This window comes from Erithacus rubecula (genome assembly GCF_903797595.1).
Source record: "Erithacus rubecula genome assembly, chromosome: 11".
Taxonomy (NCBI): Eukaryota; Metazoa; Chordata; class Aves; order Passeriformes; family Muscicapidae; genus Erithacus; species Erithacus rubecula.
Genome location: NC_136663.1, coordinates 8,349,790 through 8,368,104, shown reverse-complemented (window position 1 = coordinate 8,368,104; position 18,315 = coordinate 8,349,790). Strand labels below are relative to the sequence as shown.

At 44.6% G+C, this 18,315-nt stretch overlaps 1 protein-coding gene across 9 annotated transcripts in view; it reads right to left on the bottom strand.

The window, feature by feature from the left end:
• Positions 1-18,315, bottom strand: part of ABCC5 (ATP binding cassette subfamily C member 5) — a 66,298-nt gene that overhangs the window by 5,014 nt on the left and 42,969 nt on the right. For all 9 annotated transcript variants that reach the window (XR_013775516.1, XM_079315567.1, XM_079315576.1 and 6 more), the window contains 7 exons: positions 7,142-7,282; positions 6,359-6,510; positions 5,807-5,923; positions 4,425-4,660; positions 2,061-2,174; positions 920-1,032; positions 107-215 (listed from right to left, as the gene is read on the bottom strand). Coding sequence is in view for 8 of the 9 variants with exons in the window: in XM_079315567.1 (XP_079171693.1) it covers positions 107-215; positions 920-1,032; positions 2,061-2,174; positions 4,425-4,660; positions 5,807-5,923; positions 6,359-6,510; positions 7,142-7,282 (982 nt within the window). In the remaining variant the exon portion in view is untranslated. The remainder of the gene's footprint in view (positions 1-106; positions 216-919; positions 1,033-2,060; positions 2,175-4,424; positions 4,661-5,806; positions 5,924-6,358; positions 6,511-7,141; positions 7,283-18,315) is intronic.

Genomic DNA, 18,315 nt, shown 5'->3' with positions numbered 1-18,315 from the left:
CTATTCTGTTTGCCTTAGCATTTCCCTGTGCGTCCTCCAAGCCAAGCACAAAATTTACCATCCAGGTTTTCTACAGTATTTACAGCTATCTTAGTAAATCTCCTACCTGCTTTGCTCTCAACACATTGCTCTTTCAGCTCTGGAAAAAAATTCAGGAAGGAGTCCAGAAGATCTTGAGCCACAACGCTGGTAAATTTATACTTCTCAATGTAGGCCTAAAACAGCAAAATGTTCAAATTATGATTAAGAGCAAGACAGCTTCCTTTTGATGTAGAACCATTGCATGCCACAACAATAACAACAGCAAAACAATACAAACCTAAGAGTAGGAACAATTATTTGAAGGTTTAAAAAAAAATAAGAAAAATATTCTCCTTCCTCACCAAGTTAAATAAAGAAGCATCATAATGAGGGGAAAAAAATAGTAGCTGCAAATACATTGGCAGCATGTATTTCATTTCATAATTTCATTTTCCTTTTCCAAAACAAGGAATAGCTGATAATTTTCTATAGGTTTTGCAAGTGTGCTTTCAGGCACTGACCTGCCTCAATATAGTAACCCATACCCTTTGTCAACCTGGTTAAAAAACTCCAAGTTAACACTTCTTAGTAGTGAATTGAGTCACAAGCAATCTGGTGGAATAGCTTTCTAATTACTTGAAGCACAGAACAAGAGGTAACAAAAATATACTACTACTCTATATCTAGCACCTCATAAGCTCAGAATCTCAGAAATCTTGTAGAAAAATTCATGTAGGTTAACAGAGAGGCCCACAACATTCCTCCATCTCTGACACACTTGTACTCAACTTTACCCTTAACAATTAGCCATAATGAAAGAATCTGTGGGGGAAAAAACCCAAACAACAACAACAAAAAATCAGCTCTAGATCTCAAGATAACACGTATTTACACTCACTCTTAGGAAGGAGTCAAAGTGTCTGGGGTCACCACAGAGCTGGGACAGGTAGTAAACAAAGCAGTAGCCTTTCTCATAGGTGAAGAGGTTCATTAAATTACTGGGATTTACACCTGAAAGGAGAAGACAACATGATAGGAAACTAATGAGGAGAGTGATTCCCAGCCTGAGTCATACAGAGATCATCAAGGTGAGACATAGTGACTTAAAAAAAACTAAGCTTGTTGTCAGCGCATTTAAGTTACTGAAGTAAATTAAATAGATGTAGTCCAAAGACACAACCTGAAAATAAATAATTTTTTTTTTTTAATCAATCATTGTAAAGTAAGTAGTAATTCCCAATGGAATAAGTCACTTCAAAGTAGAGGTCACTGAAAACAGATTTGGAACTTGAAAACAAATTCATTTTTCTTTTTTTCAGTGCCAGGTTCTGGGAATCACCATACCACAAATTTTCAAAGATATCGATATAAGGTAATCACCACTTGCTCCTTTTTTGAGGCTTTCAACACATGCTTTTCCATTCCCTTTGACCCCAATATCATCTCCACTTGCATTTTAGGTTGTTTTAAATATCATCTAGAGAGAAGACTGCTTCACCCACCCAACTGTGACTGCAGAAGTAGAGAACTCCCAGTGAAGGAGAAAGGTAAATCTGGAGTGCAGCCATGCATCTGGCTCAGGGAATAACCAAACAGCCTCTGCACAGCTCAGCTTAGGGCAAGTACCTGTTTATCTGCATGCTAAATAATATACTTAGTTCTTACATGAACACATAAAGAGGAACATTAAATAGCAGAGGATTTTATATAATGTTTCCAAATATTTCCATTTTAAAATGCTTTATATTACATATCCAGAATTTCAAACCCACACAGCTTTCAAGGCAGATTTTCATATTCTTTCTACCCAATAAGTCTGCTCATACACAGAACAATATCTATAAAGATGAGTTATCAAACCTTGAAAAAAGCTTGAAAGCAAAGCCTCTTTGCTTATTTTTAGATTGATTTACAAACCTGGGTTTTTTTTGTTTTTTGGGTTTTTTTTCATAAAGGACATGTAGATATTAGTCATTTTTTGTCAATATTCCATCATGGTGTATAATTTTGTGTAGAGCAGTCTCAGCCAAAAGCAATACCTGGCTCCAGTTTAACCTGAAGCTTGCTGACCGGGTTGTCTTCTCCAAGGAGCTTCATCTGTCTGTGCAGAGCATCCAGGCGGAATGCAGTCTCCAAACAAGTGAAGGCAGCTCCTACCCCAGAAAGTAACTTGTTAGTTGTGGGAAAATGATCAGCAAAACCTGATCTGTGCAGGACTGGCACAGGGACAAAGTAAAAGCTGCTGCAGGTGCAAAAGACAGAACAGTGAGACAGAATCACAGTAATGTAATGGCAGAGAAACTTGAGTGCAGAACATCCTTGTAATTAGTAATGGAAGTCAGAGCCTAGCCCAGTGTACTCTGATCACACATCAGGCTGCACTGAAAAACAAAACAGCATGAAAACTAGGCTAAAGTTTACATCCTTGACCTCATCTCATCAGTTTTTGCAAGATAAGGAGAGCAGCACTGAAAGAAGTATTGTACAGGTAACTTTCAGGGGGCAATCAAGTGCTACAAAAACATACTGTCACTGGTAGAATAGTAGACACAATTCCATACTCGGTGCCAAGGATATTACTAGGCAAATGTTACCTCTTGAGTGGAAAGGATTGGATTTGATCATTTTATTATAGATCCTGTGCACATTTTTAAAGTTTTATCCATCATCTTACTTGTTTTTTGCCCAAAGTATTTCACTTCCTCTCATTAGGGCTTTTTACAGTTGTGAATGGGTAAGCTACTCCTGTTCTCCCTAACTGCAATGTAGAGCATTCCAAACCAAACTAACTGTATCACACTGCCAAGTCCAGAGATCTTTCCTTTGTCCTTGCAGACATTAGAAGCCACAGAAAATGGACATTTAGATTCAGAAGATACTTAACATCCACAAGTATTAACATTTTAACCTTCTTTGCTGAGTTTTTAACCTGAAGATAGGGTTTGTTACATAGATACAACCTCAGAGCCTGGATGTAACAGATCATTAAGAAGAAGGATACATTTGGTAAGCAAGAGAACCTGTATGAGCAGAGAAAGAAGTGGACGTGCTTCCCAGAGGAAAGCAAGAATTAGGATAACTAGTGATAAAGGCAATTACATCAAGCTACAGACAGGAGAATTAAATAAGATCCAAGAGGAGTTGTAGTCAGTGGACTCACATTTCCCTAAACAATACCATTGCAATGATGCTTGTTTACTACCAACAGAAGATACTCCAGAACTTATGTCAGAACTGGTAAGATTTAGATCAGAGGTTTGTCTTGGAAACAAAATAGAATGGAGAAGGAGCTTACTAAAGAATTGCACGGGGATAGATATTTTTTAGTTTCCCAGCAAATGCTCCTTGAAACAACCAGCTTTGGAGACCAGACCAAAATCAGCAAGGATTTTGTTCTATGTTGGATAGAATAGACTAAGATGATGAACAGGTTGATATCTGCTGACCTACTCACATTACTGCCATGTATATTGTGACTTAGGACAGTACTACCCACTGAGAATTACTCAGCATAAAACAGCTCCCAAAGATACATAATATGCATTGTAGCATCTCCATAGATGCTCAAAGCACTTAGTTGCCTAAACTTGTCATCAACTCATGTCCAAAAACATTGTACATGAATAAAAACAAATGCTTTCTTCTAAACATTTTTGCTGCCAAGATTTCTAGGAACTTTTCTAAGATTGTTTACAATGAATGTTTGAGAAAACACATGGAACTGGCTTTTAAGAACATAACGGGACAAACTAGAAAAGCATACATTTCCATAATCCACTTCAACAACAAGCAATTAAACTTAAAAGCAAGAGGAATAATTTACTACTTATGTATTCTAAAGACAGCACCAAAAAACTGTCCCATGAAATTCAATGACACAAGCAAAGGCAGGGCTTACAATCCTGCAGGAAGCCTCCAGCACATAAACAGCTACATAAATCTGTGATTTTTTTTTTAGTGCTTCTGCCATCATTCTTTTTAACATTAGGTAGCTACTAACTGATCAGAATTAAAATTACACTAGTTCAGAGGACAGTTATTTTACAATATAACTGCGATGAGATTTCTCACATCCTTCTCTGAAGCATCCTCTGCTCACTTTACTCTGACATATCCTGGTACCCAACAGCAGTTCCAAGTCCCCACAGCATTGTGCTAACGCTCCTCACTCAAAGCCCCTGGTACCATATCATGTATTGAGCCCACTGAACAATGTCCAACTGTAAATATGCAAGATGTTCAACACAAAGTTTGGGGCTGTGTGTGGGTGCATATTCCAAAAATAAAACAAAACCCAACTGAAAACCAGCTCCCTACAGACTTCTGAGCTTGCAAGGCAATGCCCCAAGCAGGCAGCTGTGAGCTGTGGTGGGCAGCACAGGGCCAGGTTTCTGCAGCTGTACCGTAGGTCTCGGTGGTGATCCGGCGCTGCGCGTAGGTGGCCAGGCCCTCACTCAGCCACATCTCCTCCCACGTGGCGTTGGTGACCGCGTTCCCAAACCAGCTGTGCGCAACTTCGTGGATGACATCAATGATCAAAAACTCATCGCTCTCCAGAATGGAAGAGATGATGAAGGTCAGGCATGGGTTTTCCATGGCAACAATAGGGAAGGATGGAGGAAGAAAAACGATGTCATATCTAAAATTAGGGAGAGAAGAAAGGAAAAAGGACATGAGTAAATTGCAGCTAGAAAACACATAGTAACATTTTTCCTTTCAGAAGACACAATAACATTTTTCTTCCTTTAGGGAAAGCTCACTCTTCTGAGACCTTCTTGTGACTTGAGGAACAAACTTTCTAGACCAGTGGTGTCTAATTCCTCTGATCACAATTTATTTTGTTGGCCAAGGACCTGCTTGTGTTTGGACTTAGACTTTACAGTCTTTCAATATGCAGTGGATGCAGCACATCCCAGAAGCACTCTGCTCCCTTCACAACAAAAATTCATCACAAGTTGTGTATCTGGAATCCACAAAAACTGTTTACACTATGAACAGTAGTGTAACACAGTGTTGAATCTCCAGAGCCTCCCAGGAAAGAGAGAGGCTAGGAAGCTGTCAATGAATGAACTGATTTACACATGCAGTGTCAGCAAAATAACTTTAATCTGTCTTTTTCAGAACACAACAGTAATATTTGTTTTGTAAATTTCAGTACCAGTGATCAGCAATGGCATACTGGGTCATGTTCTCAGATTATTTCAAGCAGTATTTTATGAGTCAACACCAAGGCAATCTTCCTGCTTATCTTTAGCAAAAAAATAGAGGAAACCTTTGTAAACATTTTCACCCATCTAAAGAGCGAATACATTCTCTCAAAACCACTCTTTTTTAATACACAGTCAAGCTATTCAAGAACTATTAATGTTGGTTTGGGGGACCTGAATTCTCAATGTGTACTGAGATTTTCAGTATTCTCAGGTATGCCAGAGTAAATGCAGAAATAAATGAGATAAATAAAACAATCATACATTTTAAATGGTGTCTGGCCCAGTACTGGACTTACATTACAAAACACTGTAGTATGAAAAAACCTCATTCCTCAGGAAAGTTCCATTGCTTAGAAACCTCCTGTTCTGCCCTGCAAACCAGCTAAAACACCTCCATGCCTCCATGATCCTCCCTGCTACTCGTGGAGACAAAACTCCAGACTCTGTCTTCAACTACCACAATGCTGCCAGTTGAAATGCTAGTTTGCCCTGCTATAGTGAGAAAGCATGATCATTCCTCAATACTGTTTTATTTTGTTCCCATTGCACATTCCCAGGAGACTGATTAAACCCACCTTCCCCATATATAGGGGCCATACAGACTTTCTGCAGCAGTCAACCAGCGTTCAACAATGCCAGAAAGCTTGCTGATGGCTGTTGGCAGCAGGCAAGGCTCTGCCCACACTCTGCTCCTGTCAGAAAACAGAAAACATCAGGTGATACTTCAGCAAACTGAATTATCTCTTAGGAAAAAAAATAGCCTGACTGCTTACCACACTTCCATGTATGGTAATAGAGCAAGGAGACCTCCCATCAAAGCTGAGCCCTCCTAGACTAATGCTCCATAGAACATGGCAAGAAGTAGCCAAAAATCCCTTCAACAAGGCAACTAGAAAGCAGCTGTAATGACTTCAGGGAACAGTAGGCAACTTTTATGAAAGAGGAACACATCTTTGCCAGTGCAGTGCCATGAATTTCTTTATACCCAACTACACTTCAAACTCTCTCTTCTCACAGCTCATGAACCCAACTGCTCCCTTATCAGTCATTCAACATTTCCACTACTTTACAGTATGAAGCACTGTACAGAGACATAAAATGCAGAATGAACTCACTGCAAATCTTACCTTGGACCTATGTCTGCATGTATAAGGTCTCCAGCCACCAAGGCCACTAGGTAGGCAGGAACTGGATATTCCATGTAAAATTGATAAACACCTTCCTCTTCTAGGTAGGAGCTTTGGGTGGCACTCATCAATACCTGTATGCCTGCTGGAGCCTGGAAGACCAACATCATACAAATCAACTCACCAGATAATCACAGCTGAATGACTGAACCACAGATCTTTGGTTCATTTTCATCTATGCTTGATGATGTACATTACAAACAATCATTTACATAACAAAAAATGTAAGATTTCTGTGAGGTTTTTATAATTCAATCTGCCCATATATGAAAACCTACCAACCAAAGATATTACTCCTCCTATGTGCCAGCTGTCCCAAAAGCACCCACATATTATTTCATCTATATAAAATGCAACATTATTTGATGCAGATTACAAATTACTTCAGGTATTTACTTCCAAAAATTGGTACAATACAGTTGAGCATTACCATCAATAACCATTACTGGAAGGGACCAACCAAATTCTCTCTCATATTTGTGTTTCACAATTACTCTTTCAGGATTAAGTAGAAGGAAGGCGAGACCCAAGAGTGGTAGGCAACCTTTGTGGTACTACCCTAATTCTGGCCCAAGAACCAGAACTGAAAATTCAATATTCTTTATAACACTGAACTACAGTATTTTTACCAGGTGTAAACTGCTAAAAATAGCTGATGTAAATATTCATTCACAGGTTAACAGCAACTCAGGGTTCCATGAACCATTCCCAGGCACCCCTTACCTTGACAGTAGCTGAGTAGGTGCATTTCACTGCAGGGGTGTCAAAGCAGGGGAAGAAGGAGCGGTTACACACCGAGTGTCCCTGTGTGAAGACAAAGGGCTTGGCATTGCCATATGTCAGCTCTGGATCCAGCCACCAGATCTGTTGAAATACGACGGGAAGAAGAGGTGAGGGAAACAGAGAACATGACAAGGATGAACTGCCAAAAACAAAACATGAAACCAAGAGGATTGTGGGGGAGAAGCACTACCTCAGCTGTTCAGCAACCCAGATGAACACCTGGCACAGGGCACATTTCCATCTCTAACAATACATCTTTCTACTCCAGTTTATTTGCTGGGAATGCTCAAAAAAAATTCTTACTGTTTGAAAACTGAGTGGTGTAACATAGTAACTTCCAACTACTCACTATTTCTGTTGTATCAATTTGCTTGGTTAATAAGCCCCTAACAAACATCCAAACAAGCTTCTTCTCAAAGGGAGCACCCTGGACATCTCCATGTTTATAACTCAATATGAACAGGAATAGAAGGGGTGAGGTAACATAAGCTGAAAAGAAAAAAAAAAATAAATAAACCAACCAAAACAAACCCAAATCCACAAACCAAAAATCCCTGAAGCTGAACAGTGTACACAACATTATCTGTGACCCTGACACTGCCCTCCTGGCTAAAGCATCAAACATTTTGACACTATGCAAAAAAGTCGGTATATGTAAGAAACATCTGGTCAAGGACACTGAAGGCCCCTTTTTACAGAATGGATAAGGAGATTCTGGGTGGTCACAAAAGAAAAGCCAACAAAACACACCACTGAGCATGTCAATTTTCAGTGCCAAACAGCAAATAAATCATAAGTCAGACCCTCAGCAAATAATTAAAACAGATTAAGAATAATAAGAAAAAGTCCAATTATTTGCATTTTGGTCTTTCTGTTTCAAAAGTTTGTGCTTTCACATGCTCCCTGCCTCCAACTTTGAAGTGTAGGAGCAATTTTAAATAAGGATTTCCTTGTAACCCTAGAACTCTGGAGCTGAACTTTGATGGAAAACATAAAATATTGTGAAATTTGCAGTAAAATTGGAACCGCTAGAAGTCTTGGAAACAGTCAAGCCCAAGGAATAAAACTTCTGAGTCTGCTGAATTCTTAGATCAAAGCAACCAATAAATCTGAGATCAGGGAACAGCAGTTAGTGCAAATATGAGCTCAGTTCTGGTCCTCAAGGGGTAGGAATGAAACACAGAAGAGAAGCCTGGGTACCAAGTCTGTTCATGTTTTAACAACACATTACAACACTGTCCCCTAGTCAACTTTTGGAGGTTAAAGTTTTCTCTCTCTCTGTCTGTCCTATAAGGTTACTCTTTGATATCTTCTTCCCTTGCCTTTAGGCCTTTTCCCTCAGATGGCAGTGTGCTCCTCTCCCAAATCATCCACTGCAGCAGCAACCCCAGGGATCAGTGAAAGGTGAGGCCAGGAAACACACAGTCAGCAGCTTTCAGTTATTCCCATGGAGACTCACACTTCTGCTTGCAAATGTTTGGGGTTTTTTAGGTGGGAGAAATTCCAAAAGTAAAAACCTTTATCAAGAAGTAAAATTAATCTCTTGGAATTTACTTTAAGATTATCCTCTTTTATTTCAAGACTGTAGGGCCAGCAACAAGCTTAAAGCAGGACTTCTGAGGACTCCTTTCTGTTTACATCCATGTGCAGCATTTCAGTGTAGCACTGCCCACAGCCCTGGATCACAGTCCAGGGGCACCTACATAGTTACAGATTTCCACTACATTTCTCATGGACACCTGCTTTTCACACAATGAGTATCATTTCTGCAATGCCACGTTATGGAACTGGAGACAGGTGTCCCAGAAGGCACTGGAGACATATGTCTCATTACCCACATACAACTAGTAACTTCCACCCAGAACACATATTTACAAAGATATGAAGGTGATGTATTTTAATACAGGGTAGTAGTTTTCTAACAATTCAGGGAAGAGGCTCAGAAATTAAATTTCATAGATCTGCCCCAATGCCTTTTAAAAACACTCCTCTGATCAGTGGGTTTGTGCTTGTATCACAGCCTGAATTCCAATCTGTATCAGCTGGCCCTGATGAAGAGACCCATCTTCAAAATATTGTTTCTTTTGCTTTTTGAGAGACAGAAGAGGCTAACAAAGAAAACAGAGATAAGGCACCACCACACCTAATTTGCAACACTTGAGTAGGACAGAAAAAGGGCTGACAGATGATGCCTTTACAGCAGAGAGATATGGGGAAGTTCTCCCTAAGCAGTGCAGGAGGAAAACATAAGCAGGAAAGGAAGGGGAACCAAGAGTTGATTCTTGTTTACAAGAAACTCCATAAATTAAGGACAACTTCTTTTCAACCAGACCTGCTGTATTTGACATTTGGTTGAAGTTAAGTGAAGCACCATCCCCACAAGCCAAGAGGGAAAATATTTGCAGAGGATGAAGTATTTTTTCCCCTCTTTTCTAATGTCTGCAGCTACATGGCAAGCCTCTGTCTCACTTTCCAGACGTACTTGGAACAATGATGAAAGTTATCCTGAAACAATATAAATAGATCTGTAATATAAATAGACTAGGCTATGCTGCTGGACAGAGGTAGGGCTATGGACTGGGGGAAATGAGTATAAGCAGCATCCCAGAAAGGAGTGCAAGGCACAGGGTGCTGCTGGGGCGGGTGGAGCATAGGGACAGAGCAGTATTTGGGGCTGTATCATCTACTCCCCATCCAAAATCCTCCTCCACTTCCCCTTGGGGAATACACATGACATCATCATCATGCTCTCCATTTTAATCTAGCTTTTCATGTATACAAGAAGGCTGTTTCACACATTGAAGCTGTTCTGTGGTGCATTTCAATTAAAAAGACGTGCTTGATTCCTCTGCTGAACAAAGGCTTTGGGCAGCCCAGGCATTCCCCTGCCCACATACTGCAAAGAAGCTCACATTTTATAAGGCACCTGCCAAGAGTATAATTTTTATTGACTTAGATCATAATCTTTTCCCCAAATCTGGCAAATGACAAAGGCAATTAGCTAAGCCTCTTTTAATTTTAAACCCTCCATGTTTCTACATGCATTATTGATGAAGGTCGCAGGAAGAGCTGCAAAGCCACAGCTTCTGTTCTAGGCAAACAAGCTGCTCTATCTGATGACAAAGTAAACAAAACACCTGAGATGCAGAGCACGTGACAGGAGCAAGGCACAGCTGGGTGGCAGCAAGTCATTCTCTGGGGACTGAGGAATCAAGACAAATCCAAGGAATTACAGAAAAGTTTCTAGGACTGCAAAGAGGGCTGTCCTTTCTGCTAAATCCTGAAGATAAGGAAATGTTACAATTTTTTGTACCAGAATCTAGAAGATGATTTGCATTTAAGGAAAGAAAAATAGCACACTACAAAATCAGAGGAATGACATAGTGGGAAAGTGATAGGTGTAGATTTTTCTCTCTAGGGAAGGAAAAAAGAAAACATCACATAAGAGTATTACCAAGAATTAAGGGATGAGGAAGAAGAAGAAGAGGACTACTATCCCTGACACGCTTGAAAACTGTGTACCTTCAGCCCACACCAGGAGAGATACACAATGATCATGACAGTCCTGCCTCTGATGGAAACTGGTGATGTACTGAGCATATGGTTTCCTAACAGCACAGGGAGCTGGAATGCTCTGTGAAAGGCAGATTTAATCTCTCAGCTGTCTCTCAATGTCCATCAAACACCCAAAGATCTTGGCTTCTTCCTCCACACGAGAAATAATGGGACAGTCAAATAACATGTCCAGATGGCTCAAAGCAAGTATACCAAGACAACAGGTTTCCAATTTTACACACTACTATCTCTGCTGCTGATCTTACTGCCAACATATTCACACTGCACTGTAACATGCATTTACTGTTTTATAGGCCCCACAAGTATGCTAAATGTCCCACAGAAAATAAGCCCTCACCTAAGGAGAATAAATTCCTAGAACAGCCAAAGAAAATAAAACTTTTAGAAGAGAGGTCTGACACTGACAGAGAAAAGGAACTGCCAGAGCATTTACAAGACATGAGTATAAAGCAGTTGACCCTTACACGCATATGGGTTACTCATCCCTGTTAAAGTGCAGTGCTGTGCCAAAAAACAGCAATGACAGAGAGCACTACAATAGCACCAAACTGCTTTGGATCCAAACAAAATAGTTCAGCATGCTGAACATGAAGGGCTACAACAGGTGCTACTAGAGGACAAATATTTTGCCAGCCAAAACCTACAATAGAGAGTGAGCAAACATGGTCTGATTTATGTCAGTGAGAATGCCTGCTTCTGCTTTCCAGTATCACTTGGGAAGGGCAGTGCATGTCCCCAGTGCTGTGACCATCAATAATCTTGACATGACCCCTTGCAGCTTCATTTCAGCTGAAGCAGAACATGCTTTTAAAGGTACAATAAAGTCTTCAAAAACAGCATAAAGAATAGGTAGTTCACCTCTGATCCATGGGGAGCAAGACAACAAGAGAGGGAATGGAAGAAAAGTCCTCCTCCAGCATCCACGTAAAACTGTGTGGGGCCAAGGAGACAACCCATTAACACAAGGTGAGACTAAACGAGTATCACATCAGTGCCCTGAACCCTCCAGTGGTTTTCACATTCCCAAAAACAGATCAGTATTCCAATCATACTGAGATGATTTCTCCACAGACTCAGCAGGACAGGCTGCTCCTTTGGCAACAGGGCTGGCAAAACAAAGGGGAAAGCACAGGCTGGCCTAAAATAAAACAATTTGTTCAAGAGGAGGAAAGCATGTTATCATGTACTTTGGGAGGTGTGGCTCAGCCAGGCTGAGAATGATTACAGAGAACACAGCAATGCCAAATTACCTTTAAAGCCTTCTCACCATAAACAAGGCAGAGAGTGGATAAAAGAAGCAGGTTTCTTCATAAACCTGGGAGAAAAATTATGAACAGAATCTTCTGAACACACTGTAAGCTACATGGCAGAGTACTGTACAAGGAAATAGTAAAGCCAGGAACTCCAGAGGTGAAAAGGAACAATATCCAAGTGGTTCTGAACTTTAAAAGTGCCAGAATCTTACTTCATTTTTGTACATCTGGGGAAGGATTACAACATTAAAAAGTCACCATATGACCACAGGAAACTTCTGTCAATAAAAATTCCAAGTCAGCCAATGTACAAGACTATCCAGATTATTCCAAGGATGAAATTACTTTTGTGATCTTTCATGTAGTATTAAAATTAGACAGAGAAACATTCAGTAAACACACTCTAATCAGCAAGACTTTGCTATCAAGAGGAAAGGCCTACTATTTACTTCCTGTGGGTTGCTTTGCAAGAAGTTTTTATGTTAAATTCCTGCTCTTGTTAAATACATTGTAAAAGTCAAATAGATCCACACATTTACTGGTTTTGACCAGTGCAATGGCAACACCAAATCAGAGGGCTAAGACAATTCCTCTAGGCAAAATAGATGAAATAAAGTTGCAAGACTTATAAAAAAAAATTCTTTCTCAAATAGATTCATGAACCATGTGATAAAAATCATCTCAGTTTAATTTCCAACCAGAACAGACTGTACAGCAGCAAAAAGAACTGATGTTTCAATGGGAACTTAATGTTTTCACTGTCATAACTTCTTAGAAACACGAAACCTGAAAAGCAGCACCTAAAAGGCTGGGAATAAGGTGCTTCTAAATACCTGGGCTTTAAAAGGAATGACAGAAGTGACAAAGCATTTCACTGCTGAAGAAAGCTAATGCACAGATGTGAAAGAACCTCTGTGGCTACATCCAAAGGGGTGTTTTGGGCCATTTCTCACCCCTTCTTTCAGAAGATAACTTGTAGGAATATATGGAATCACTCCTGCTCTTCTCAAAGTTCCTGATCATGGCTCACTGGACCATCAGTCTAGGTGTGCAAGGCCTGATTTTGTTAGCTGGCAAAATCCCCAGAAAAACTCCTACATTGTGGATGACATAATTTACCCTGAAGGACTAAGTCGAGGCAGGAGTTTGCAAATTTTCACTCTCCTCGCCAACAACTGCAATGTCCTTAAAGAACAAAAAATTCCTAAATTACTGTAACTTAGGTGAGGTGGGATGAATAGGCGTGGGGTCCAGGCGATGGGGGAAGCCGGGAGGGAGAGCGGCTGGGTCGGTACGAGCACCGCTGCTGAGCGCGGCGGGGACCGCGGGGCCGGCGGTGCCCAGAGCCCCCGGGGCAGGGACAGATGCTGCTGCCCAGCGGGCTGGCGCTGCCGGGCCATGGGGCCAGGGACAGGAGCAAGACGTGCGACAGGGCTGTGCCAGCCGCCCCGGGACCCGGTTCCCCACGCTACCAACCCTCCGTCGGTACTCACGGCGGGGCCGTCGGCCGTGGTGTAGCGGACGATGATCTGGAAGGGCTGGTGCGGCTGGAGGGCGGCGGGCAGGGAGACGGTGAGGGACGAGCCGTAGTCGGTGAAGGGGTCCACCCTGAAGCCGAGCGGGCAGGCGGAGCAGGGCGGCTGGGCGAAGAGGGGCAGCGGCGGCGGCGGCTCGGCGGCGGGCGGGGGGCCGGCGGGCGGGTCCCCCGGGGGGGCGGGCGGGGGGCAGCGGGCCGGCGGCGATGCAGGGCGCCGAGAGGAAGGTGGCGGTGGCGGGCGGGCTGGCGGCGCAGGGCGGCGCGCAGGGCGGCGGCGGCGGCGGGCAGGGCGGCGGGGGCGGCGGGGCCGGGGCGGCGGCGGCCTCGGCGGGCGAGAAGGCGAAGGCGCAGGGCGCTTCCCCGGCCGCGGCGCGGCGGAAAGCGGCCGAGAGGACGCGCAGCGCCGGGTGCACGTCCAGCACCAGGGCGCGGGGCTGCGGCCGCAGCGCGCAGAGCTCCAGCACCAGGCAGCCCGCCAGCGCCCGCGCCTCGGGCCGCAGCTCCAGCCCCAGGTGCAGGTGCCTCAGGCTGAAGAGCTGCGAGCTGGACGCCGACGCCACGTCCGGCGGTGGCTCGGGAGGCGGCGGCGGGGCCGGCGGCGCCTCCGGCCCGGCCGCGGAGCCCTTGCGGCAGCAGCACAGGCCGGGCGGCCGCGGAGCCGGAGCCGCCATGGAGCGGCGGCGGAGGAGGAGGAAGAGGAGGAGGCGGCGGCAGAGGCGGCGGCTGCTATGTGAAATCCATGGGCGGGCGGGGAGGAGGGAGGCCCCGGCGGCCGGAGCGGCCGGGGCGGGGAGGGGGAGGCGGAAAGGACCGGCCGAGGGAGCGCAGGGCCCGGGCCCGGACAGCAGCGGCGGGCGCGGCCGCCGGGGGGCGCCGCGGGGGCGCTCGAGGGCGGCCCCGCCCCGCCCGCTGCGCGCGCACCCGCCCCGCCCCCGGTCCCGCCCCGCAGCGCCTCAGGCTGGGCCGGGCACAGCCGGACCCGAGGCGGGCACCGGGACAGTCCTGGGCACGGCGCCGCTCCCGGGAGAGCAGCGTTCGCTTTGCGCTCATTCACTCCTTCACCCGTTCATTCCCTCACTCACAAGCGTGGGTGTCCGCGCGCGCCTGCGGCTCGGTCCGGCCGTGCCCCCTTGACGGAGCAGCTTTAACCGGCCCACGCAGAGCTTCCCTTCCTTCCCTCCACAGCCCAGCCCCGGTGCCTGGCCCGGACACACCGATCCCAGCACTCCTGCACGGCCGCAATGCCCCGCTCGGACCACTCCTGTCCCCTCACAGCAGGCTCTGTCCCCACCGCACCGCCTGAGTCCCTCACTCACCGTCCCTGCCCCAGCTCCACCACAAACACCCCCAAACCCTCCCCCGCACGGCTTCCCGCAGGGCTGATTCTTGCACCCTCAGCCCACCGCTGCCTAGTTTGGCTTCCTCACTCCTGGTCACACCCCCACATCGAGCTCACAGCTAACCCTAAATAGTCTCCCTTCTCCCTGCACCCCATACACACCCGATTTTTTAATCCCTTCTCTCCCAGCTGGGATGCCCATAGTTTCCTGCCTCCAATTCTAACTGCAAACCGGCCCCAGAGCCCGGCTCAGATATAATGTACTTTATTCTTCCCCAAAAGTCGAGGCAATCAATCACACACCCTCCACTGCTGCCTTCCTAAACGGGAAAGGACAGAAACCACAAAATTTTCAGCTTTGTACAAGCACTTGTTTCTCTGCATGGGAATAGCAGGAGTCAGCAATCTGGAAGGAAGGAGGTGTGTGCAACTAACTTTGATTTGCGATCCCCCCAGCCCAGGAGAGGCACGGTCTCTGCCCCATGTAATGACAATTCTGTAAGTTATTTGCACTCCAATTTTCACTGTTATACTTTGCCTACCTCATTGCCTGATGAGGCTCCAAGGCACATATTTTGGACAAGACAGAAACATTTTTCACATGGTTGTGGGTTTAATGAATCTGTAGTGGTACATTCTGAAAGCCTCCCAAGCCTTCCACTAACAACTGTAGCATCTGCACTAAATTCCAGCTCACTTTCCACTGTATAGTCACACCGGAGGCACAAACTGTGGCCTCAGCACATTGTGGCTGTGGTTACCGGCTCAACCAAGGGTTAAACAAATCACAGTATTACCCTCAACCAACCTGAAGCTAAAGAAAACCTTCGTGTAATCACTTATATATAGTAAAACACATGCTACAGTTGCAGTAAAAAATAACAAGATAGCACTCAGGCTGGTGGGTTGTGCATACAGCAGCCGGCACTCTTTGTGTTCTTTTGAAGCACCTTCAAAAATAAATTTTGCCTTTGCAATGAATTCCCTTGTAACTAAGAAAAACTTTTCATCCTACTCATGTTGCTGTCCACGTCCTCCTTTAATAAATCAAATGTTCTGCTTTTATCCTTCTGACACCTTCTCTCATTCATATCAGTTGCCTTTCAAAAAAACCTCAGCTTCCTCCAATTTTGTTTCCAGTGATGCACAAAGCCTGTTTGACCCAGCTTTCATCTACAGGTGATGGGCAAATCACAGCCCCAGCAACCTCAGGATCTGACCCTGAGCCTTCACTAGAGATAAGAGTAAAATGTCCTCAGGTGTTCAGGCCGGGACAACTTCAGGGTGTAATCATACACCAATCTAACTGCATGTTAACTCCAGCATAATTTTAGAAGAATCCTACCTGCGCTTTGGTTGAAGAGTCAAATAAGTGCAGTGTGTCCACTCATCAGACATGAGATGAGCAGGAACACATTCTTCTGAAGAGGCTCTAAGCTTTTGATAATGAATCAAGATCAGCTGCAGTTGCTGTGTTTGCACAGAATAAGCAAAACCGACATCATAGAAATTCCAGAGAACAATACAGTAACCAGTTATCCCAGGCAAATCTCTCTTGCACACCTGCTGGTCTTGGGCCACAGCCTTTGCTGTAGGATGTGCTGGTTTTGGCTGGGCTAGAGTGAATTTTCTTCACAGTAGCTGGTGTCAGGTTGTGTTTGGGGCTGGTGCTGAAAACAGTGTTGATAATTCAGGGATGTTGTACAGCTGCTGCTGAGCAGGGTTTGCACAGAGCCAAAAACATTTCTGTTCCTCACGTGACCAGCAAAGAGGCCGAAAGTGCTCAAGGAGGGGGGAGTGGACACAGCAGGGACAGAGATATTCCAGATCATATAGCATTAAAAAAGCTGGAGAGGAAGGAGGGGACATTCAGAACAATGGTGCTTGTTTTCCCAAGTCACCATTACACACAATGGAGCCCTCCTGTCATAGGGATAGCTGCCCATGAGAAGTGGGGAATGAATACCTTGTTTTGCTTCGCTTGCATGGCTTCTGCTTTCCCTATTACACTGTCTTGGTCTCAACTCTCAAGTTTTCTAGCTTTTACACTTAGTTCTCTCCCCCATCCCACAGGACTGTGTGGGGCTTAGTTGCCAGCTGATAGCTTCTATTCTGGTTTACTATCTCCATGGTATTTTCAGGAGGATCTCTTTAAGGAAAGTCTCTGTCCCAATCCCAGTGTCTTATTCTTTTCCTCATAGGATGAAGTCTTCTCTGGCTATCATACTATAAATTCTAAAGCAGAATCCAACTCCTGAACATTCCAGTCATCATCATAAAGCTCTTGCAGAATGCAAAGATCCAGATATTTCAGTCCCATTTGTAAATATTAATGTTTCTTCCCTGCTGCAGGAAGGGTCCTTGGTCAGGCCACAGCTTGCTCCTGTGGTTCAGGGTGAAAGCCAGTAAAAATTACAGCTACCTCTGTGAGCAGCAATACTTCAGTACACCTGTGAGACAAGTGCCAAATGAAGCACAGAAGTGATCACAACAGAAGAGCTTTTCCTTCTGTCAGTCTCTGTCTTTAATTCCAAGGTAACAGTGCTGCAGCCAAGGTTTAACAAAATGGTTGAGCTAATCCCTGCTTCACAGATGACTGTTCACTTGCTCCATTACAGACCCTGGTTTGACACTTTGCTGAGCTGTTTCAGCTGACCAAAGCTGCAGCAAAGATTCAGCTCTTTAGGAGAATATAACAGCAGTTTGGGGCAGTGAATGCTGAGCAGGTCCTCTCACACCTATGCTACTGTTACAACCAGCACCTACTGAAAAGAGCAGCCCCACTTCACCTCCCTTCCTGTGAGTGGTGCCTTCCTGTCTCCTCCTTTGTACAGCATTCCTGCTTTCTGCAAGTTAGCTTTCTGAACTGGACCACACAAGAGCCACTGCTGGCATCGGAAAGGGAAGAGGAAGTTCCAGCCTGGAAGAAGAAGGAGGATAAGATCAGGATGGCTCCTCTTTTGCCCAGACTGCCATTAGCTCAGCCTTAGCTGCAAAAGTGAAGCCACACACTGACCCCAGCAGCACACAGAGCCAGGTACATTAGCCCATTTCCTTCAAGGAAAATATTGAAGTCCATGGGGTAAACTCCAGGCATGTGAGCAGAGTAAGGTTTGTGCCAGTTAATTCTCGCTTTGGACAAGAGTCAAGAACAATCCAAACAATGCTTTTTGTGCTACTTCATGCTACAGTGCAAGCTCTGTTAATGCCACAATTTGCCTGAGGTACTGGTAGGTAGAAATACTTCTGTGACTTTTCAGTAGTCACTCTATAAACAGTAGTGCCTTCAGGTAAAGAAAATGGAAAATAAGAGCCTAAGGTGGTCTTCCACCTGACCTCAGCCCTTCTACCTGGCTTGAACACTTGCACTATAAATTATTACTCCCTGTACTACTCAACATACATGTAT